Genomic DNA, 25,465 nt, shown 5'->3' on the forward strand with positions numbered 1-25,465 from the left:
AAACAAAGGACTTCAGGAATGGGGAGGGTGGTGCACGTGCTGCTCTCTGTATCAGTGACGGTTGAGAAGGGCTGAGTGTTTCAAGTTTCAAGGCAGCATCCATCATTAACAACCCTCACCATCCAGGACCTGCCCTCTTCTCATTACTACCATCAGGTGGGCTTACAGGAGCTTGGATATGCACACTCAACATTTTAGAAACAGTTTCTACCATCAGATTTCTGGTCAGTCCATGAACTGTTCCTCACTGTTCCTCTCTTGCAGTATTTATTCCTTTAGGTAACTTATTTTTAAGAACTGCACTGCTGCCACGAAACAATGAAATTCACAACACATTTCAGAGACCTACCTCCTGGGACATCCCAGCTCAGGGGGAGAGCGACGGGCACCCCCGTGGCTGCCGATGGCACCCGATTCTCACCGTGGTTCGCCAGCTCCTCCTGCGCAGCCACCGACCTCACCACGTGCTTCCGCTGAACCCTCGGCACTGGGACAGGGGCCACAGTGGCCTTCCACGCCGACTCCAAACGCCTGTCGCCCAGGGGCTGCTTCTCCAGCCTCCCGGGATTCGGAGGGCCTGTGGACTTGTTGAACAATTCCCGGATCTTCTGGACATTTCCCGAGCTGTGCAAAGGGTCGTCGGCCTCCGAGGTCTCCAGAGACTGTTTCCTGGCAGGAACCGGAGGATGAGCAGGCCGCTGCTTGTCGGCTCCCTGCGAATCATCGTCCTGGATTCTAGCGACACGGGCAAGCATTGGAGGTTTTGGTTTCAGTGGAGGCTTCAGTAGCCGTTTCTCCTCGTTCAGGGGTGCCCTCCCTGGCTGCTCCATCCTGATTACAAATGTCTTGGGTCAACAGCTGGCACTAACCTGAAAGTCAAACCAGGGTGAGGAGAGAGGGAAATATTTAGCGAGGGGGGCAAATTACCAGCAGCTATTGGCAACAGTATAGGTTGACTATTGTCACATGACCAAATGACAGGGTTGAATGGCCAAATTCTGCTCTTTTGTCTTATCGTGTTCTGTCCAACGTACTGAGACACAGTGAAAAGTATGTCTTGCATACTGTTGATACAGATCAGATCAAGAGGTTGCAACTTTATAAAACTCTGGTTAGGTCACACCTGGAGTACTGCATACAGTTCTGGTCACCTCACTACAGGAAGGACGTTGAGGCTTCGGAGAGGATGCAGAAGAGGTTTACCAGGATGCTGCCTGGTTTAGAGGGCATGTGCTATCACGAGAGGCTGGATAAACTTGGGTTGTCTTCTCTGGAGAGGCGAAGGCTGAGTGGAGATCTGGTGGAAGTTTATAAGATTGTGAGTAGACAGTGAGGATCTGTTTTCTGGGGTAGAAATGTCTAATACCAGAGGTGAGAGGGGGTAGGTTCAGGATGCGAGAGGTAAGTTTTTTACTCAGAGAGTGGTGGATGCCTGGAATGCGCTGTCTGGTATGGTGGGAGAGGCAATTACATTACAGGCTTTCAAAGAGATATTTGGATAGGCACATGGATGTGAGGAAGATGGAGGGATATGGACATTGTGCAGGTAGGAGGGATTAGTGTTTGGGTGTTTTTGATTTACTTTTTAGCTGGTTCAGTACAACATTGTGGGCTGAATGGCCTGTTCCTGTGCTGTACTGTTCTACGTTCTGCACAGTGCATTGAGGTAGAACAAGGTAAAACAGTTACAATGCAGAGTAAAGTGTAACAGCTACAGAGAAAGTGCAGTACAGGCAGACAATGAGGTGCAAGATTATTAGGAGGTAGATTGTGAGGTCAAGAGCCCCTCTTATTGTACTAGGGAGCCATTAAACAGTCTTCTAACAGCAGGACAGTAGCTGTCCCTGGGTCTGGTGATACGAGCTTTCAGGGTTTTAGATCTTCTGCACGATGGGAGAGGGGAGAAGAGAAAACATTCAGGGAGATGGCTCTTGATTATGCTGGCTGTTTTACCGAGGCAGCAAAAAATATAGAAGCCTTCAGGTGGCAGCATGCATCACTAAAGACCCTCACTCCCGGGACACGCCGTCTTCTTCTTATGGAGTCCATGGAGGGGAGGCTGGTCTCTGGGATCTGCTGAGCTGTGTCCGTAACTCTCGGGAACTGGATCCAATGAGCTGCACGTGCCCACTTTAGACACTCCACCCATGGGGCAAATAATGGGAGCAAGTCTCAAATGTTGTAGATTGTGGGAGGCTCCTAGGGAGATACAGCACTGAAACAGGCCCTTTGGCCCATCGAGTCCATGCTGACCATCAATCACCCATCACACTCATTCCATTTCACTGTCCCCACATTCCCCTCAACACTTCGCAGATTGTACCCTTCATCCGCACAATAGGGTGTGGCAATTTACATCGGCCAATTAACCCGCTGACCCCGTATATCGCTGAATGAGAGAGGAAATGAGAGCCCAGGCGGTCACAGGGAGAATGTGCAAACTACCCCACTCACACACAGACGCAGATGCGTGTGCGCGCGCGCGCACACAGACACACACACACACACACACACACACACACACAGATACAAACACACACATACACACAGATCTATACAGACAGAAACACACACACACACACACACACACACACACAGAGCCAGGGGTCGGGATCAAACTAGGATCACTGGGACAGGGAGGCAGAGGTTCTACCAGCCGGTCCACGACTGCAAGTCCATCACCGTGGTCTCTTCATCACTAAAGTCTGGGAAGGTGGTGGCGTACCCTGATGCAGTGGCTTCTACGGGGCCAACCAAAGGTGTTACTGTATTTTTTAATATAATTTTTTTTATGGTCTCAAGACCCTGCTGCACATTAGGAACTTAAAGTACTGCAGGTCTGCCCCATGAGCTAGTTGCTCGTTGGTGGAGAAACTGAGCTGGACTTGCTGCTGACCCATGCTACTGAGAGGTGGTGGAGCTGGTGTGAAGTCTAACAGCGAACAATTGTGTTGGTTGCTTTTCTTGGCATCGCAGGACCCTGTTGGACATTGGCGGTGTGGAATACTGCATGTCCAGTGCTCTGGTTTATTGGTGAATGGCAGGGATACAGTGTGGCATTGGTCATAGCAAGGACTGGGCCTCAAGATGCAGTGTCACCTGTTTATCTGTTGTACAGGTATCCAGGAGACAGACGTCAGAATCGGTGCGCTCCACCAAAGTGCTGAAGGCAGTGTGGCGTAGCATCCGTACTGGCAGTGTCTGTGCTGCTCTCCAGATTTTGCTTGGCGTAAGACAGGTTGTATTGTGTTTGACTGCAGACTGCTGCAACATTCATTGAGTCAGGGACTTGGATTACATATTTTTTTCTGTGACTGTATTTTCCTACTATCATATATGTGCTATATGTGCCATATGCTATGTATGACAGGTACCCTGTTTCGCACCGTGGCCCCAGAGAAATGCTGTTTTGTTTGACTGCATTCACGTATATGGTTGAACGACAATTCAACTTGATCTTGAACTAAAGTCATAAACACCGAACCACAAGGGAGAAGGCTTGGCCTTTCTTGACTGGACCCGTATCGTGATTGCGAAATTAAAAGCTGCCCATTGAAATATTCCTGTAGGAATGTTAATATTGGATCTGTTTCCCTGGCTCTCGCAGACCAGGCGTTCCAAACACTTTGAGAAAAATAAGTTACCCCCGAGCCAATTCTTTTGATTAATTGCCATAAACCTGTGTCCAATTTGGTGCAGTACAAAAAAAATCTGGCTATTAGTGACTTGATTTAAAGTTACAAGGGGAAATAGTAACAGGAGGGAATGAGGATGTTGTTTGCTTTAATTCATGGGTTCTGGGTATTGCTAGCAAGGCCAGCATTTACCGCATACCCCTCAGTGCCCCTTGAGAAAGTAGGGGTAAGACGTCATGTTGAACCGCGCAGACCATCTGGTGAAGGATCTGTATGGGAGGGAGTTTTGGTATTTAGACCCAGCAGTAATGAAGGAAGAGCAATGTACTTCCGACAACACACACAAAAAATGCTGGTGAACGCAGCAGGCCAGGCAGCATCTATGGGAAGAGGTACAGTCGACGTTTCGGGCTGAGACCCTTCGTCAGAACTAACTGAAAGAAGAGATAGTAAGAGATTTGAAAGTGGGAGGGCGAGATCCGAAATGATAGGGGAAGACAGGAGGGGGAGGGATGGATCTAAGAGCTGGAAAGTTGATTGGCAAAAGGGATATGATGCTGGAGAAGGGAGAGGGTCATGGGACGGGAGGCCAAGGGAGGAAGAAAGTGGGAGGGGCGGGAGCCCAGAGGATGGGCAAGGAGTTATAGTGAGAGGGACAGAGGGGGAAAAAGAGAAAAAAAAGAGAGGAAAAAAAAAAGGGAAAAGCTTTAGTAGTCTCCTGTAAATCAAACCATACGCTAAATGAGTCATCTGCATCAAATCAGACCTATAAGGACTGTGCTGGGCAGCCCGCAAATGTCAGCACGCTCACAACCTACTATCCCTTTGTCTTTGGAATGTGGGAGGGAACCCACGTGGGCACCGGCAGAACACACAAACTCCACACAGACAATGATGGGAATTGCACCCCAATTGGTGATGGTGGGCACTGTATTTCTCAATGAGGAGCGGAGAGCGAGTTTGTAAATCTGGCAGGAGCTAAGGATGTTGGGAATGGTGAGGATGCAGCGCTGCACGAGGGGTGTGGGACAGGTGGCAGCAAAGGAGTCCCAAGGGCAGTGGGCGGTGCGGGTACAGACACACCCGGTCCTGAGACACCAGGCAAGGTGATTAGATTCCAGACAATTGGTTTATTGATCATTACAGAATGGCTCCCTGGTGCTTCCCGGCCCCTCTCTTCCCCCTTTCCCCGAACATGATTCCCCTCTCCCTGCCCGCTTCCCACTCTCAGTTCACAATACAGACCCATATCAGAATCAGGTTTATCATCACTCATATGTCATGAAATTTGTTATTGTGCAGCAGCAGCAGTAGAGTACAATACATAAAATTACTACAGTCCTGTGCAAAAGTCTTAGGCACCCTAGTTCTATATATGCGTGCCTAAGACATTTGCACAGTACTGTATATATGGTATATATTCACATTTTTAAAATATTTATATATTAAATATATATTTCTTATTACGATTTCCAATATATTTTATACCCTGTGGAGGTCAAGTCTTTACAAATATTTAAGGCAGAGGTTGATCGATTCTTGATTGGTCAGGGCATGAAGGGATACGGGGAGAAGGCCGGGGATTGGGACTGAGAGGGCCATGATCAGCCACGGTGAAACGGCTGAGCAGACTCGATGGGCCAAATGGCCTAATTCTGCTCCTATATTTTACGGTTATGCATTGCATTGTACTGGTGCCGCAAAACAGGTTTCACGAGATACGCCAGTGATAATAAACTGGATTCTGATTCTGTAGCAACATTGCGCTACGGTGCTGCCCACCCCGCCACCATGATGGCCTGAAGGGACTTTTTTTTAAAGAAGGACTCTGACGCATTGAGGCACCAGAAGGGTGAAAATAAAGAGACTGACTCACAGGGAACAACAAGGGGAGGCAGCTACTAAATATCAACACTGTCTCATTAACAGCGTGGACTACATAAGGAACAGATGATTGCAAAAGTGCTCAGAAAGGGTTTATCTGTCCGTTCTTCCCTACCTTCCTACGTAGAAGTCCAGCAAACCTTTAATAAATGTCTGAGGGTAGGTTGTCAAACCAGTTTCACCTTAGAGGATATTATTAACCCTGTAAAGCTGGGGCTTGAACTGCATTCAAAGGACTTATGTTTAGCTCCAAAGTGCTACACCTGCCCATTCACCCCTCCCTCACCTCCATTCAGGGCCCCAAACAGTCCTTCCAGGTGAGGCAACATTTAACCCATGAAACTGCTGTGGGTCACTTATTGTGTCCAGTACTCCCAGTGCAGCCTCTTTTATATTGGGGAGACCCATCATAAACTGGGAGACTGTTTCCAATGTGTCAGTCCGTGACCTCTTCTTGTGCTAAGAAGAGGCCACCCTCAGGGTGGAGGAGCAACACCTTATATTCCGTCTGTGTAGCCTCCAACCTGATGGCATGAATATTGATTTTTCCTTCCGGTAAAAAAAAAATCCTCCCCCTCCCGTCTTATTCTATTCCCCACTCTGACCTCTTGCCTCTTCTCACCTGCCTATCATCTCCCTCTGAGTTCCCTCCTCCTTCCCTTTCTCCTATGGTCCACTCTCCTCTTCTACCAGATTCCTTCTTCTCCAGCCCTTTACCTTTCCTACCCACCTGGCTTCACCTATCACATTCTAGCTATCTTTCTCCGCCCCACCACCTTTTTATTCTGGCATCTTCCCCTTTCCTTTCCTGTCCCGAAGAAGAGTCTCGGCCCGAAACATCAACTGTTTTCTCATTTCCATAGATGCTGCCTGACCTGCTGAGTTCCTCCAGCATTTCGTGTTCATATTCAGCATTCATACTCAACGATTCAGGATCAGCTTCTTCTCCTCTGTGATCGGATTTCTGAATGGACATTGAACCCATGAACACTACCTCACTATTTTTTTATTTCTATTTTTGCACTACTTAATTTAACGATTTTATATATGTACTTACTGTAGTTCAGTTTTTAATCTATTATCATGTATTGCATTGTACTGCTGCCACAATGTTAACACATGCCGGTGATATTAAACCAAATTCTGATTCTCATTCTCATTTTATCAAACGGAGACAAGTTTATTGAGCCCAGGTGTGCACAGGTATAATGAAAAACTGACTGGCAGCAGCTTCATCAGCACATCACATCGGTTCAACAACATTCGTTAGAATGACAAATTACAGAAAATTATACAAGAATAATTGGAATAGAAAACAACAAAGTCCATTGTAGTGCAAAGTGGGTGCAGAGCTGCTGTACTGCAGTGATAAGGGTTCTGCCGCTTAGCTCAACCAAGTGGCTGAAGGGGAGTAACTATTCTTTTAAATTGGTGGTGTGGGACAACAGGCACCTGTACCACTTGCTCGATGGTAGCTCTCCCCAAATTTCCATCAACTCGCTAAGAGGGCTACTTACCCTGCACGCCATTAGTAAGGGGAAGGAAAGCAGAATGGTCAGGGGAAACCCAAATAGTCACGGGGGAACATGCAAAACTTCCACACAGAAACGCGGAGCGCCGGTGGTCAGAATCGAACCTGCGTCTCCGGAGCTGGGAGGCAGGGGCTCTACCCACTGTGCCACTGCTTTCTTTCTTCCTAGTCACCCACAAAACACACAATGACCAGGGAATGACAATGCTATTCACAATTTCAAATTCAAATATGGCTACCACTGTCTACAAAACAATTAGTTCCCTGGGGGAGGGGGTGTGGGGGGGTCTGCTCATGGAACTCCCCCACTGCACGCTCACTCTTTGAGGACACCCTGGTACAAATGTAACCGCAGAAGAGGGGCAGGCAGGTCGGCTTGGGCAAAGCCCTCGACTGCCCGCTGCCTGGACCTGCGAACAACACAATGCTAAACAGAAACAAACTGAGCTGAGCTGAACACTCCTAGACTGCTTCAACGACTCTGTGGTTCGATGTTTTTTTATTCTGTGTTTCTCACTCGTTTTTTTGCCGTTTGCGTGATTTGTTTTTTTTTGCATGTTGGGTGTTTGATGTTTTTCTTTGAACAGGTTCCATGGTGTTTCTTCACTTTGTTGCTGTCTGTGGGAAGACTAATCTCAGGGTTGTATTCTGCATGCATACTTTGATAATAAAATGTACTTGGAACTTTGAGTGGCCATCTTGGCCAGGCCAAGGATCAAGCCCACCAGTAGATCCCCCGAGTGACCCAACCGTCCCCCCAAGCTGGGTGACCATATATCCAGAGCACGGGGCTGAAATGCTTCAGAAAGGGTGCGACGAGGGAACACACCCCAGTCCTCATAGAGGGATCAGAAGTGGAGAGAGACTGAGCAATTTCAAGTTCCTGGGTGTCAATATCTCTGAGAATCTAATCTGGTCCCTACATACCGACGGAGCTACAAAGAAGGCATGACAGCAGCTATATTTCATTGGGAGTTTGAGATTCATAGTAAACTGCAGAGAATTGTAAAATTAGTCAGCTCCATCATGAGTACTAGCCTCTGTAGTGTCCAAGAAAAGCAACTTCCATCATCAAGGACCCCCATCACCTAGGACATGCCCTCTTCTCATTGCTACCGTCAGAAAGGAGGTAGGATTCTCAGCGATTCAGGAACAGCTTTTTCCCCTCTGCCATACAACTTCTAACCCATGAACACTCCTTCACTACTTTTTCAAAAATTTCTGTTTTTGCACTATTTATTTTCATTTAACTGTTTATTATAGACATATATATTTACAGTAATTCACTTTTTCTATATTTATCAGGTATTGCATTGTACTGCTGCGGCAAAGTTAACAAATTTCATGACATATGTTAAACCTGATTCTGATTCTGAAACATAACCAAAACTTGAGAAACAGTCCCTTCTGACATTAAAAGTACCGGCGAAGTTCACCCGCCAGCCTCACACACAGTTATACCAGCAGCCATTGCACTACCATGGACTCTATTTGTTCTTTTGTTCAAATTACTCTTTCTTTTTCAGTTTTCTATCATTTAAAGCTTGGCTCAAGAGGGATTATTAACTCCATAAAGCTTGGTCTTTCCCTGTGTTCAAAGGGACTTCAGTTTAGTTCAAATTGAATCGAGTTTACTCTCACGTGCACAGGTGGAATGAAAAACTTACTTGCAGCAGCAGCAGCATAGCTTCAGATGCACAACATTGAGAAGACAAACAAATTCTTCACCTGCTATTGGAAACATCCTCGAAGCAGACCACAACCTTGCCGGAGAGCTACTTTCGATGGAGTCAGGAATTTATGCTTTGGCTCTTGGTAGGGTCACCCATGCCAAACAGGTCAAGGGGTAGAGGCCAGACTAAGAGTGGTCCACCGGTCCTCCAGCTTTTGGGTTTCATCTCAGGGCCAACAACCCTGACAGGTAAAACAAAGTTGACTTCTACATCCAAGTGTGACAGTATGGACAGACAGAAATGGAGGACTTTCATCGCTGCCATAAATGCCAGTGGCATAACAGGGAGTATGCAAGTACTAGAAACATTCTTTCCATGTCCACTCTATCTAAGCTTGTTGGTATTCGATAGTTTTCAATAAGAACTCCACCTCATTTTTCCAAACTCCACCGAGTACAGGCCCAGTTCATATTGTAAACCCCTCCATTCCCAGGATCTTTCTCGTGAACCTCATCTGGGCCCTCTCCAATGCTAGCACATTGTTACTTTGACAATGGGCCCCACATATATACCCAATGACCTGGCCTCCATAGCTGCCTGTGACAACGAATTCCACAGGTTCACTTCTCTCTGGCTAAAAGAATTCCTCCTCATCTCTGTTCTAAATGGACACCCCTCTATTCTGAGGCTGTGACCTCTGGTTTTTGACTCCCCCACCACACCCCACCTCCTCTCTACATCTACTCTATCACTAGGTTTCAATGAGAACACCCCTCATTCTTCTGAATTACAGTGGGTAGAGGCTCAGAGCCATCAAATGCTCTTCCGATAACAAGCCGTTCAATCCTACAATCATTTCTGTCAACTTCTTTTGAACCCTCTCCAATGTCAGCACATCCTTTCTTAGATAACTGCAGTCTGACTAAGGCCTTATAAAGCCTTAGGATCATATCCTTGCTTTTTATATTCTTGTCCTCACAAAAACACTCCTAGCATTGTATTTGCTTTCCTCACTACTAACTCAACCTGCAAGTTAACCTTTGTGGAATCCTGCGTGAATTATTTAAGAAAGAATAATTAGACCAAACAGCAACAAGTCCATCATAGTGCACAATGGTCATAGAGTTACTGTATCAAGGTAGTGATTAGGGTCATGTTGGTTTGTTCAAGAATGGAATAGTTGAATTCAGTTCAAGAACAGCACTTAATTCTGGCTTCTTCTCCCTACCTCACCTGTCCCGATGAAGGTTCTTGGCCTAAACTGTCGACTGTTTATTCCTCTTTATAGATGCTGCCTGACCTGCTGAGTTCCTCCTCTCTGTGTGTGCATTGTTCCAGATTTCCAGCATGTCTTGTGTTTAAGATTGGGATATTTTGGGATTGGGCCCTGCGCCCCCCTTCCGGCAAGCCCAAATGCCACACCATTCTCCTCTCCCTACCACTCTTCCTGACCCCCTCCCCCATACATACACGACCCTACCATTGATCACCCTAACCTAATCAACCCAGCTTCACACACCCATTGGAAAAAGGGAAGATCCCTTTTCACCTGATTGGATGATTTCAACTGCCAGTCAGCCTCTGAGAGACATAGAAAAGTACATGCTAGAAACAGGCCCTTCGGCCCATCTTGTCAATGCTGAACAATTTTAAACTGCCTACTCTATCACCCTGCACTGGGACCATAGCTCTCTATATCTCTACCATCCATGCAGTTTCTTGCAGTCTACCCTCAGTCTCCTAAATGTCTTCTCGGCAGCGAGTTCCATGTATCCACCACTCCCAGTTGACAATACTTCCAACAGCACATCTGTAGAATTTGTTTGTGTTCAGGGAACCTCCTTAACCTTTTGAGAAAGTAGAGTTTCTGCCCAACCCCCACCCCCCAACTTCCCCATGATTACATCTACACTCAGTGGCCACTTTATTAAGTAAAGGAGGTATCTAATAAAGTGGCCATTGAGTATATGTTCATGGTCTTCTGCTGCTGTAGCCCATCCACTTCAAGGTTAGATATATTGTGTACTCAGAGATGTTCCTTTGCACACTACTGATGTAACACATGGTTATTTGAACTACCGTCGCCTTCCTGTCAGCTTGAACCAGACTGGCCGTTCTCCTCCAACCTCTCTCATTAAAAAGGAGTTTTTACCCACTAACCTGCCACTCACTGGATGTTTTTTGTTTTTCGCTCCATTCTCTGTAAACTCTCGAGACTGCTCAGGAGATCATCAGTTTCTGAGATGTCCGGCACCAACAATCATTCCACGGTCAAAGTCACTTAGATCACATTTCCTCCCTATTCTGATGTTTAGTATGAACAACTGAACCTCTTGACCATGTCTGCATGCTTTTATGCATTGAGTTGCTGCCACATGATTGGCTGATTAAATACTTGCATTAACAAGCAGGTGTACCTAATGAAGTGACTCGTGAGTGTATATGCAAATAAAGGGGAAAAAGTCCCTTTCTAACATACTGCAAGTTCCACACTTCTTTAACTACCTACCTGCAGTGCAAATAGTGTGCTTGAGCCAGAACTCTGGGAAAGGTCATCTCTCTCTCATTGTTGACAGAATTTCAGACAGTGACGAGAGTGTGTACAGGAGTAAGATATATCAGCTAGTTGAGTGGTGTCACAGCATTAACCTTGCACACAACGTCGGTAAGACCAGAGAATTGATTGTGGACTTCAGAAAGGGTGAGACAAGGGAACACACCAGTCCTCATAGAGGCATCAGAGTGGAGAGAGTGAACAATTTCAAATTCCTGAGTGTCAACATTTCTGAGAATCTAACCTGGACCCAACATATCAATGCAGCTACAAAAAAAGGCACAACAGCAGCTATAGTTCAATAGGAGTTTGAGAAGATTTGGTATGTCTCCAAAAACACTCGATAAATTTCTACAGGTGTAGGCGGAGAGCATTCTGACTGGTTGCGTCACCGTCTGGTATGGGGTGGGGGGTGCTACAGTACAGGATCGAAGTAAGCTGCAGAGAGTTGTAAACTCAATCAGCTCCTTCATGGGTACTAGCCTCTGTAGTATCCGGGCCATGTTCAAGGATCAGTGGCTCAAAAAGGTGGCATCCATCATTAAGGACTCCCAGCACCCAGGACATACCCTCTTCTCATTGCTACCATCAGGAAGGAGGTACAGGAGCCTGAAGGCACACACTCAATGAATCAGGGACAGCTTCTTCCCCTCTGCCGTCAGATTTCTGAATGGACATTGAATCCATGATCACTACCTCACTACTCTTTATTTCTATTTTTTCACTACTTGTTTAACTATTTAATGTAATTCACAGTTTGCTTTTTATTATTATGTATTGCATTGTACTGCTGCTGCAAAGACAACAAACTTCACGACATATGCCGGTGATCTTAAACCTGATTCCAATTCTGATTTCTCGATATGGCCTCTATCATGACTGGGCTGTCTTTTGAAGATTATTGCTTTTCACTGCATCATCCGAGTACTTGAGAAGAGAAACAGTGCCTAGTGTTCTATGCTTTGATATTAAAGCTGATGACAAAGACGTCAGAGTCTTAAGAAGATATTCCAGAGAAGTTGAAACAAGCAGGCACAGAAAGAACAACGGTTTCATTATTAAACTTGGTCGTGACTCTCCAAGTCTGCTTGGGGTGAAACCTATCACAGCAAAAGACCAGGCACCCTGCATAAGGAAGTAGAGAAATGGTGACTGGACAGTATAACAAGGAGTGACACGCTGGTGTAGTGGTTAGCACAAGGCTTTACAGCACATGAGCAGCATATGGGGATTAACCAAGTACAGCGTCCACACCAAGGTGAAGCTGTACCAGAGCTGTGTTCTGTCCACAGTCTTGTACAGGTCAGAAAGCTGGTCCATGACAGAGAACAACCTTGCCAGGCTGCCGTCATTCCAAACATGGGTCTCTCTTCATATTCCTTGGCCAAGAAAGATCTCCAACCACACCCTACTCCTTCAGAATCACCAAGAGGACATGGTCACAATCATCACAAGGAAGTGATGGAGATGGATTGGGCACGTGATGAGAAGAGAGTCCAACTCCACCATCAAGACAGCACTTCACTGGACCCCTGAAGGGCAGAGGAGACATGGGAGACCAAAGGCAACTTGCCGCTGTTCTGTCAAAGCAGAAATGAGGACCTTGAACTACACCTGGGGCACAGATGGAGGACCTTCATTGCTGCCCTAAATGCCAGTGGCGTACCAGGCAGTAACTACTACTACTACTTTACAGTGCTAGCTATCACCGATTTTTAATTGGGTTCTATTAAGTTTCTTAGTTTCATTGCTGCCTGTAACGAGACAAAAAATCTCTGGGCTGTATATAGTATACATACGAGGGGTAATTGATAAGTTTGTGGCCTAAAGTAGAAGGAGTCAATTTTAGAAAACCCAGCACATCTATTTTTTCCCACATTTGTACACTTAGTCCGGCGGTCGTGGAGCATATGGAACCCTTCTTTGTAGAGGCTGGTGTCTTGGACCTCCAGAAAGTGGTCCACAACAGGGGTGGTTGATAAGTTCATGGCCTAAGGTAGAAGGAGATGAGGAGAAACTTCAAACTTTCTGCATTTTCACTCAAAGAGTTGAACTGCACGTGTATGTAATGAGCGCGGTATAACTCATCCCCTTCTACCTTAGGCCGCAAACTTATCAATCACGCCTGCTGTGGACCACCTGGAGGTCCAAGAAGCCAGCTTCTACAAAGAAGGGATCCGTACGCTCCATGACCGCTGGACTAAGTGTGTACATATAGGAGGGGACTATGTTGAAAAATAAATGTGCTGGCTTTTCTAAAATTGACTCCTTCTACCTTAGGCCACGAACTTATCAATCACCCCTTGTACTTTGATAATAAATGTACTTTGAATTTTGATCGGGGCTCAATTCCTACTATTGTCTGTAAGGAATCTATACGTTCTCCCAGTGACCACGTGGGTTTCCTCTGGGTGCTCCTGTTTCCACCCATGTTGCAAAGAGTTGTTCGGTTACGCTTAGGGACATTAAGTTGTGGGTGTCAGGACTGGAGATGAGGGTCAGGCTGGTTCTGCTCACTGCTGGGTGATGTCTACTCTGCTCTTCCCTGCACTAAGGCTGAGGCTATGAGTCTACTCTGGGCTTCATGCCTGCGAGCTTCACGACGATTTTTCCCACTGTGTGATGAACTGAGGCTGAGGCTATGGCCCTACTCTGGCTTCCCCGGGCTTCGTGCTTGTGGACTCACTTCTGTTCTGACTGCAGTTGCTTGCATGATTTGTGTTTTTTTCCCCTCTCTCTGCACAGTGGGTGTTGGTCTTTTTTTAAAGATTGGGTTCTTTCTTTCGGGTTTCTTGTTTTGTGGCTGCCTGTAAGGAGACGAATCACAAGATTGTATAATTTATACATACTTTGATAATAAATGTATTTTGAACTTTGGTGCCGATAGTGGGCTGCCCCTAACACAACCCTTGGTCTGTGCAGGTCACTGACACAAACAACGCATTCCACTATTTGTTTTGATGCACATGAGACAAATAACGCTAAGCTTTCTTTAACGAGGCAATGAAGCAACGTTGGAATTCTCTTCCAAGCCAACAATTTCAGCACCTAGGCTTCACGCCTACTCTCAGCTTGTACATTGGGCTGGCTATGTCCTTCATGAGTCTACAGTCCTGAAACACACACACTCTTGGGAAGGATGCCAGACAGAAAAGATTCAAGGAAGATCTCAAAGCCACTTTGAAGGAATACAGTGGAGCACCCCACCCCGACCCCGACTCCTGCCAATCTCTGGGCCACCACTTCTCAAAGTGGTGGAGGAATATTCGTTATGGGATTGGGAAGCGCGACACTTGTACATTAGTTACACACAGAAGCCCTGTGGGAGGAGGCAGAGGGAGCACAGCCACTCACAATCTACTGGGTCATTGTGCTATCAGGCAGGAGGTGCAGGAGGGTGAAGACCCACACCTCAGGGTTCAATAACAGCTTCTTCCCCACCTCCATCAGGTTCTTCCACCATATGAGTAGAATTAGGCCATTCTGCTTGACCATTCAATAATGGCTGAATGTTTTTTCTAAACCCTGTTCTGACCACCCCGTAACCTCCAACTCCCTCACCAATCAAAAACCTATCAATCTTTGTCTTAACTACACCAAATAACCTGGTCTCCACAGCACCCTACCCCTACAGCAAGGCACTGGACTCCACAGATTCGTCAGCAACCAACGGAAGAGATTCCTCCTTTTTCCTTTATTCTGAGGCTGTGCCCTCAGATCAGAGACCCTCAAAGTTCATTTACTATCAAAGTATGTGTAAGGCATACAACCTTGAGATTTGTCTGCTTACGGGCAGCCACAAAACAAGAAACCCGAAATAACTCAATTAAAAAAAGAACAATACCGGATGAGCACAGAAAAAAGAAAGCACAATTCGTGCAAACAATAAAAGCAAGCAACAGCATTCAGAGTGAAAGTGAGTTGATAGACTTGAAGCCTGGAGCAGGCCCATTCGCCTCAGCCTCTGTTCATCACACAGTGGGGCAAATCATCACGGAGCAGCCGGAACAGGACACAACCTCAGCGCCACAGACAGCAAAATAAATGTCGTGGAAGAGCAAGCAGAGGTGGCCTGACCCTCGGCTCCGGTCCCAACACCCTGCCTTTTCAGTCCATCCGGCCTGGCATTTAAATTGTCCAACTCCGGGACATCCCTGGCACTAGGACCCAGTATTTGGATGCATCGATATGCTTCGGGCCTGGATCCTGCTCATGGAAACATCCTCTCCATGTCCACTCTATCCAGGCCTTTCAGCCTACAGTAATTTTCCATAGATCCCTCTTCTCATCCTTCGGAACTGGATCCAGGGCAGCACAGTAGTGCAGTGGCTATTACAACGCCTGCGACCTGGGTTCAATTCCCGCCGGTGTCTGAAGGGTCATGTTCTCCCCGCGACCACATCGATATTCTCCATGTGCTCCAGTTTCCTCCCTCATTCTAAAGATGTACAGGTTGCTAGGTTAATTGGTCACATGGGTGTAACAGGCAGTGCTGGATCATTGGGCCCATTACCACAGCGAGTCACCAGAAGGCAAATGGCATTTACGAAATACAGGCCAAAATTTTGGATCAACTGGTTATACTTGCTGAGGAACCCATGTGTGACGTACATGGGGAATGCAAATTTAACATCGTCTTAGCACTACAGGTGCCCAACTATGTGAAGGTAGAAAGGAGTCCATTCAGCCCATCAAGGCTGTCAGCAAATCTTAAAAATAAAGCCTGAAACCAGACTTCAAGTGGTGAATCTTTTATTTTAACATGATACGGGGAGTCCAGATGTGTGGAACTCTGAGTTAGAGGAAAATCAGCTTGTGTTTATATCTAGTAGCAGTCGACTGAGTAAAACCTTAGATGCCAAAGAGTTGACAGTCCATAGGATCTCTTCACTATGACTTATCGCACCTTTGCCTACACCTGTCTTCTTTATGCAGGAGTAATATTAGTGCCTAGCACAATAATCTTAGTTATGTAGATTTATAACTTAATTGGAAAACACAGGATGTTCACAAGGTCACAAAGGTTTAGCAACACTCAGCTCTTTTAACGCTATATTCGAAATTGTCTTCCACAAGCCTGTACACAGAAAACTACAAGTGAATCTGCTGATGCTGGAAACGCACGCACACAAAATGCTGAAGGATGTCTCAGCCTGAAACATCGACTGCTTGCTCCCTTCCATAGATACCTCCTGACTTGCTGAGTTCCACCAGCATTTTCTGCGCATGTGTCTTCAAAACAAGGATGTGCACTCTATTCTGGACTCACTGCAAGCAACTCGGTGCAGATATCATATAGAGATAAAATGGCATATTGATGTTCTGTATCCGCATGATCCATTTACACACAAGTGCACTATATAGCCCATATCCCTGAGTGGCATGCCCTGTAAGTTGATGGTGCATGAGTGCTGTCGGCAAGAACAAGCAGTTCTCAGCCAGTCCACAGATGAACGTACGCACGCAATCCAGCTTGTCATCCAGCGAGCAAATACTGGAGAGCAGCAGTGATGGGAGGGGGACACACCCCAATTCAACATGGATGCTGTGTAACGCCGTCTCCAGCCTCTCCCCTTCTGGACTGCTGCAACAGGCAAACCCGCAGCATGAGAACATAAGAAATAGGAACAGGAGTCGGCCATCTGGCCCGTTGAGCCTGCTCCGCCATTCAATAACATCGTGGCTGATCTAACCACGGACTCATCTCCATCTATCTGCCTTTTCCCCATAACCCTCAATTCCCCTACTGCGCAAAAATCTATCCAACCTTGCACAAGTATATTTACTGAGGTTGGCTCCACTGCTTCATTGGGCAGAGAATTCCACAGATTCACCACTCTTTGGGAAAAGCAGTTCCTCCTCATCTCCATCCTAAATTTACTCCCTGAATCTAGAGGCCTAGTTTTCATTACATCCAAGGCCATACAGCCCCGCCATTGGTCTCAACAATAAACCAGTGAACAGGTAATGTAAAATACTGCAAACCAGCATCTAACAAGGTCTTGCGGTCGGTTGTAAGAAAAATGTCCATGACAATCAGTCATTGTTAGATTGCACACCACCTTCACACACCACCTTCCAATGTCTTTCTGGAGCAGGCAGCCACACGGCCTGCACCAAGTCCAGCTCCTCCGCCAACGAGTAACTCGCTGATAGGGTAGACCTTCGGTACCTGAAATCCTTAATGCCCAGCATGGTCTTGCGATACAAAAAGATATTTAGAAAAAGACAAAAACACCTTTGGTTGGCCCTAGAGAGACCGCTGCATCCGAGCACGCCGCCATCTTACTGGAAGCAAGATCATGTGATCAACTCCTAGTCTTATTTATGTTTTGATTGAGACATAATCTGAGGTTCTACTTGCCCAGTTAGGGAGAAAATAACCGCCTCCCCTCCCCCCCCCCGCCACTTTGCAATTGGATCTTTGACCTCCTGACCAACAGGCTTCAATCAGATAGGCAGCAACATCTCCGCCATGATTATTCTCAGTACTGGCACCCCACAGGGCTGTGTCCTCAGCAAACCCCCCCCCCACTCTACTTCCTGTACTCTCACGATAGTGTGGCCAGATTCCACCTATTCTCCATCTACAGGTATGCCCCCACCGTCGTGGAGCACATCTCAGATAATGGAGTACAGGAAGGAGATAGATATTCCCTCACTGTCAGCCAAACAGAAGAGCGAGTCACTGAGGTTAGGATGCGTGGGGGTGGGGGAGATGCACATAGTACTGTTTACATTAATGATGCTGAGGTCAAGAGGCTCAGAAGTCTCCAAGTTCGCAGTCTGAACTGGTGTCACAGGTAGATAGGGTCGTAAGGAAAGGTTTTGGCACATTAGCCTTCGTAAATCAAACTACTGAATACAGGAGATGGTTGAAGTTATATAAAATGTGAAGCCTAATTTGGAGTACAGTGCGCAGTTCTGGTCACCGACCTACAGGAAAGATGTAAATAAGGTTGAAAGAGTACAGAGAAAATTTACAGGGATGTTGCCAGGTCTGACGGACCTGAGTTATAAGGAAAGACTGAATAGGTTAGGACTTTATTCCTTGGAATGTAGAAGATTGGGAGGAGATTTGCTATAAGTATACAAAATTATGAGGGGTATAGATGGGGTAAATGAAAGCAGGCTTTTTTCACTGAGGCTGGGTGGGAGCACAACTAGAGAGTTAAGGTGAAAGGTGATAAGTTTAAGGGGAACATGAAAGGAAAACTTCTTCACTCAGAGGGTCTTGAAAGTGGAATGAGCTGCCAGCACAAGTGGTGCATGCAAGTTTAATTTCAACGTTTAAGCGGTTTGGATGACAGGGTTACGGAGGGCTATTGTCCCGATGCCGATCAATGGGAGTAGGTAGTTTAAATGGTTCAGTGTGGATTAGATAAGCCAAAGGGCCTATTCTGTGCTATACTATTCTATGACTTTATAACATCACCAATATTATATTGTAGCCAAACCACATCACCACTACAGCAAAGAAAGCTACCAGCACCTCCGGTTTCTCAGGAAGTTAAAGAACTTTGTCTTGGCCCTTCGACCCTCATCAACATTTAATTGATACATCATAAAGAGCATCCAGTCTGGATGCATTACGGCTTCATATCGCAACAGCTGTGCCCAACACTGGAAGAAACAACAGAGAGTTGTTCAAACTTCAAAGTACATTTATTATCGAAGTATGTACAGTGCCTATAGTGTTCATTAACACCCTTGAAAGTTTTCAGGTTTTATTGTTTTACAGCATTGAATCACAGTTTGACTTTAATTTGGCTTTTTGACACTGATCAACAGAAAAAGACTCTTTCATGTCAAAGTGAAAACTGATCTCTACAAAGTGATCTCAATTAATTACAAATATAAAACACAAAATAATTGATTCCATATGTATTCACCCCCCCCCCTTTAATATGACACACCAAATCATCCCTAGTGCAGCCAATAGGTTTTAGAAGTCACATAATTAGTTAAATGGAGATCTCTTTTTGGAGACCTGTGTGCAGTCAAGGTGTTTCAACTGACTGTAGTAAAAATACACCTGTATCTGGAAGGTCCAACTGCTGGTGAGTTGGTATCCTGGCAAAAACTACACCATGAAGACAAAAGAACACTCCAAAAGGTGAGAAAAGGTGATTGAAAAGCACAAGTCAAGAGGAGGATACAAGAAAATTTCCAAGTCACTCCCTTGGAGTACAATTAAGTCAATTATCAAGAAATGGAAAGAATATGACACAGCTTTAGTTCTGCCTAAAGCAGGCCTTCCTCAAAAACTGAGTGACTATGCAAGAAGCGGGGGGGGGGGGGTACTAGTGAGGGAGGCCAACAAGAGACCTATGACAACTCTGGAGGAGTTACATGCTTCATTGGCTAAGATGGGAGAGACTATGCACACAACTGTTGCCTTGGTGCTTCACCAGTCACAGCCTTATGGGAGAGTGGCAAAGAGAAGCTACTGTTGACAAAAAAACTCATATAAAATCTCAGCTAGAGTTTGCCAGAAGGCATGTGGGAAACTCTGAAGTCAGCTGGAAAAAGGTTCTATGGTAACCAAAATTGAGCTTATTGGTATAAGCCAAACACATCAAAAACACACCATCCCTACCATGAAGCATGGTGGTGGCTGCATCATGCTGTGGGGATGCTTCACTGCAGCAGGCCCTGGAAGGCTTGTGAAGGTAGAGGGTAAAATGAATGCAGCGAAATACAAGGAAATCCTGGAGGAAACCCCGATGCAGTTTGGGAGGAGATTTGTTTTCCAACAAGACAAGGACTCCAAGCATAAAGCCAAAGCTACACAGGAATGGCTTAAAAAAAAACAAAGTTAATGTCCTGGAGTGGGCAAGTCAGAGTCCAGACCTCAATCTAATTGAGAACTTGTGGCTGGACCTGAAAAGGGCTATTCACTCGTGATCCCCATGCAATCTGACAGAGCTTGAGCAGTTTTGTAAAGAATAGAGAAAATTGCAGTGTCCAGATGTGCAAAGCTGATAGAGACCTATCCACACAGACTCAAGGCTGTAATTGCTGCTAAAGGTGCATCTACTAAATACTGACTTGAAGGGAGTGAATGCTTATGCAATCAATTATTTTGTGTTTTATATTTGTAATTAATTTAGATCACTTTGTAGAGATCTGTTTTCAGTTTGACGAAAGAGTCTTTTTCTGTTAATCAGTGATAAAAAAGCCAAATTAAATCCACTCTGATTCCATGTCATAAAACACTAAAACATGAAAACAGAACATGTTTAAAAAGACCGTCAAACACCCAATGTGCAGGGAAAAAACAAATCAAGCAAACAATACAAGTAAGCAAACAACATTTAGAAGAGAAACTCTCAGCCACAAAGTGGGTCATCACTGAAGCCGATTCTGGAGCCCGTTAGTTGCAGGCCACAGCCTCAGCTCAGCATAGAGGTGAGTAAACGTCACAGAGCAGTGAGCTGAACTGGCCCCTCAGTTGTGGACACAGCTCAGCATATCACAGAAACCAGCCTCTGTCTACACTTCTCACTGCCTTGGTAGAGCATCCAAAATAATCAAAGACCCCACCCACCCCGGACATTCTCTCTTCTCCCGCTTCTCTTCCTCCATCCTGTCAGTAGCGTCCTCTTGGTGTTCACTACTGTCAGCCATGCAAGTCCCGGGTGGAGACTTAGGAATACTGTCACACTCAGATGTAGGAGGATTCTTCATTACTGTTTCTGTAACAATTTTGTTTTACCAGTCAAGGTTGTTAGCCCAGAGCTGAACCCCCCAAACCTGGAGAACCAGTGGACCACTCTGACCTCTACCCTTTGACCTGTTTGGCATGGATGACCCTACCAAGAGCCAAAGCGTAAGACCCCGACTCCAGCCTATGTCACTCTCTGGGTCATTGAGGCACACAAGCCTCCAAACCATAACAAGGTTGTGGTCCTCTTGGATGTATAAAACTATCCAGCAGTTTTTTTAAAAATGCAAACAACAGGAATTCTGCAGATGCTGGAAATTCAAGCAACACACATCAAAGTTGCTGGTGAACGCAGCAGGCCAGGCAGCATCTCTAGGAACAGGTGCAATCGACGTATCAGGCCGTGACCCTTTTTTTTGGTATGATGAGATAGACTTATACCCTCACCATCTATCTCATTATAGCCTTTCACCTTACTGTCTAACCGCACTGCACTCTCTCTGTAACTGGAACTTTATTCTGCATTCTGTAATTGCTTGCCTCTGTGCTAACTCACTACGCTGTTGTAATGAAATGAGCTGTCCAGATTGCCTGCAGAAAAAAGTTATTCAGTACACGTGACAACAGTGAACAAAGCTTACCAATATTACTACAGGGAGTTGTAACTTCAGTCAGCTCCATAATGGGCACTAGCCTCCATCGTATCCAGGACATCTTCAAGGAGCGATGCCTCAAAAAAGGCAGTGTCCATCATTAAGGACCCCCATCACCCGGTTCATATCTTGTTCTCATTGCTACCATCAGGAAGGAGGTACAGAAACCTCAAGACACACACTCAACGATTCAGGAACTGCTTCTTCCCCTCAGCCATCAGATTTCGAAATGGACACTGAGTACATGAACACCACCTCACTATTTTGCACTATTATTTAACTACTTAATATATTCTTACCGTAATTCATCGTATTCTTTCTCTATTATCATGTATTGCACTGTACTGCTGCCACAGAGTTAACATATTTCACAACATATGTTCATGATATTAAACCTGATTCTGTTTCTAATCACTGGAAGAATCTCAAGAATGCTGACTGGACAGCCTCCTTTACCCTGGTCAATGCCGTCAGCAGGAGATGACTATGCACAAAGGTGTCAAATTTTGAGTGTCATTGCATGAACTACACTTCAAAACAAAATAGTGTTTGACTATGCAAAATTTACTCAGTGGCCACTTTATTAGGTACAGCTGTACACCTGCTCATTAATGCTCATCTAATCAGCAACTCAATGCATAAAAGCACACAGACATAGTCGAGAGGTTCAGTTGTTGCTCGAACCAACCATCTGAATGGGGAAAAATTGAGATCTGAGTGACTTTGACCATGGAATGATTGCTGGTGCCAGTCAAGGTGGTTTGAGTATCTCAGAAACTGCTGATCTCCTGGGATTTTCACGCACAAGTTTCTAGAGTTTACAGAGAATGGAGCGAGAAGCAAAACCATCCAGTGAGTGGTAGTTCTGTGGACAAAAACACCTTGTGGATGAGAGAGGTCAGGGGTGAATGGCCAGACTGGTTCAAGCTGACAAGAAAATGACAGTAACTCAACTAACCATGCGTTACAACAGTAGTGTGCAGAAGAGCATCTCTGAACGCACAACACGTCAGCCTTGAGGTGGATGGGCCACAGCAACAGAAGACCATGAACACACACTGAGTGACTATTTTATTAGGTACAGGAGGTATTGAATAAAGTGGCCATTGAGTAGTGTATGTCATCACAAAATTATTAAAGATTCTAACAAAAATAAAAGTCCTTTTTTACAACAACGTTCGTTCTAAGTTTGAAAGCTGTGATACAGCTGCAAGCAAGTTTCTCGTTGCACCTGTGATTGTTCCACTAATAATTTATAAAATGACATTGAAATTATTAAAGCTTACAAAGTCATGCACTTGTGTTTGTGGTTGGTACTTCACTAACCGGGGTTCGATTCCTGCCACTGACCACAAGGAGTTTGCGTGTTCTTTCCGTGACCTCGTGGCTTTCCTCTGGCCACTCCAGGTTCCTCCCTCATTCCAAAGGCTACTGGTTAGGATTAGTGAGTTGTGGGCATACAATGTTGGCACTGGAAATATGCCAACACTTAGGGGTTCAGCACAATCCCCACTGGTCTGATTTTTGACACACACGATGCATTTCACTGTATGTTTCAATGTACATGTGACAAATAAAGCTAACCTATGATTAAATATCACTTTTGCATTATGACAAATATGTTAAATTTGACTTTGAAAGTAACACCTAGAGACTTTAGCAATTTATTTTTCATATTGACATACTGTGTGGAATGGGCCCTTCCGGCCCAGAAATCCCCCGATTTAACCCTAGCCTAATCACGGGACGATTTACAATGACCAATAAACATACCAAATGTAGGTCTTTGAACTGTTGGAGGAAATCGGAGCACCCGGAGGAAACCCACTTGTTCACAGGGAGAACGTACAAACGCCTTACAAACAGCAGTGGGAATTGAACCCGGGTCACCTGCACTGTAAAGCGTTGTGCTAACCACTGCGCTACGATCGGAGGTAACACAACTATAAAGGAACGTGCAAATCTAGAGAAACTTCCCCTGTGCTAAGTTATTAGATTCCAAGTAATTTGAAGTTTCTACTTTCCCATACCCTAAAGACCATAACTGTAGTGTTGATGCCTCACAGCGCCAGAGACCCCGGTTCGATCCCGACATCCGGCACTGTCTCTGTATGGAGTTTACTTGTTCTCCCTTGCGCCGTGTGGGTTTCCCCCGGCATGCAAATGGACATCAGGTGGGTTAACTGGCCACGGTAAACTGCCCAACTCGTGTGTGGGTGAGAGGGTAGAATCAGGGGGCGTTGATGGGAATGCGGGTGGAATAAAGGAAAAGGGAATAACGTAGGATTTGGTGTAAATAATTGGCAGATGGCTAGTGGTTCAATAGGCTGAAGAGCTTCCTTCCATGCTGTCTCTATCAACAGACTGGCGGCTGAAACCACTGCTCATAGCGGAAGAGACTCCCATTTGATCCCCTGACCTCTGGTGCTGTGTGCGTGGAGTTTGCACGTTCTACTGAGGGAATCTGTGACTCATAAAGGCCAGATGTAAGAGCTGGTTATCTCAAATAGGAACCTCATGCACTCATGAAAGACCTGTTGACCAATAAAACAGTTCCCTAATCTCACACTTGGGGCAGCGGGATGGAGATGCGTCTCTACCAAAGGAGGTGTAAGGCTCTCCTTCCCTCCGCTAGCCTGCAGGTCACCCTTGGGCAAGGTGTAGCAACTGCTTAGCACCTCCCTCCTGTCCCTACCACCCGACCAGGGTCACGTGAAGCCACGGGATCAGATGGTGGATGGTCGTATGAGCAGCCAGTGCATATCACAAGTCCTGGTTATGCAACCACTGACGCCAGGCAGACAATCTCTGAAGAGTATTGATAATGGCTGGGGTCACCCGTCTTGTAAAGACACTGCCCAGAAAGCAGCAATAGCAAACCACTTCTGTTGAAAAATTTGCCAAGAACAATTGTGGTCTCAAAAAGACCATGATTGCCCACATCATACGACATGGCACATAATGATGATGATGATGATGATAAAGAATCCTACCTTAAAATGTTTCTCTCAGTCCTCATTCACCCAACCAAAGGGGTTTCCCAGTTGCATCTTCAACTTATAGTTAGAAATTGTTGGAAAAACTCAACTGATCAGGCAGCATCTACAGAGAGAGGAACAGAGTTAATACGATGAGAGAGGCACCTTTTGTCTTAGCAGGGAAGCCTTGTAACCCTGATGAGTAGGTCCAACATTTTGTGGTTCCTAGTTGTCATGCGTAAGATCTTAAAAATTACTGGGGTCCAAGAGGGCAGTGGGAAGTGGGACTATTCGAAAGAAGTTTTACAAAGAGTTGACAGGGTGGAATCAAAGCTCTTAATCTCTGCTGCATGATTTGGTTTTTCTGGACATGTCAGGGAATTTTAAAATATTGATGGTGGAAGGGCTTTGCCACTTTTTGTAGGCTTTTCAATTCTTGGCCATTGGTTTTTCCATTCCAGGAAGGATACTCTCCACTGTTGCATCTGTAGAAGTTTGTCAGAGTTTTAGGTGATATGCCAAATCTTCACAAACTTCTAAGAAAATCACAAACAAGGGAAAATCTGTAGACGCTGGAAATCCAAGCAACACACACAAAATGCTGGAGGAACTCAGAAGGCCAGGCAACATCTAGGAAAAGAGTACAGTTGACATTTTGGTCTGAAACCTTTTGGCAGGAACCCTCAGGGTTCTGTATGGTGATAACTATGATGAATTTACTTTGAATTTTGAACCTTGTCTCCACCACCTCAAAGTCCAAAGGCCACTCATTCTCAAAGTAGTATATGTCACCACATACTACTTTGAGATTCATTTTCTTGCCGGCATTCACAATAGATACAAAGCAATACAATGGAATCAATGAAAAACTACTACAAAGACTGAAATGT

The 25,465-nt window shown here is 45.5% G+C and overlaps 1 protein-coding gene across 2 annotated transcripts in view; it reads right to left on the minus strand.

The window, feature by feature from the left end:
• The window catches only part of arhgef15b (Rho guanine nucleotide exchange factor 15b), a 93,604-nt gene that overhangs the window by 40,699 nt on the left and 27,440 nt on the right, over positions 1-25,465 (minus strand). For both annotated transcript variants that reach the window (XM_063048793.1, XM_063048794.1), the window contains exons 2-3: positions 24,591-24,699; positions 350-869 (exon numbers count right to left, since the gene is read on the minus strand). In XM_063048793.1, the coding sequence (XP_062904863.1) occupies positions 350-830 (481 nt within the window). In that variant the 5' untranslated portion in view covers positions 831-869; positions 24,591-24,699. The remainder of the gene's footprint in view (positions 1-349; positions 870-24,590; positions 24,700-25,465) is intronic.

This window comes from Mobula hypostoma, chromosome 5, assembly GCF_963921235.1.
Source record: "Mobula hypostoma chromosome 5, sMobHyp1.1, whole genome shotgun sequence".
Taxonomy (NCBI): Eukaryota; Metazoa; Chordata; class Chondrichthyes; order Myliobatiformes; family Myliobatidae; genus Mobula; species Mobula hypostoma.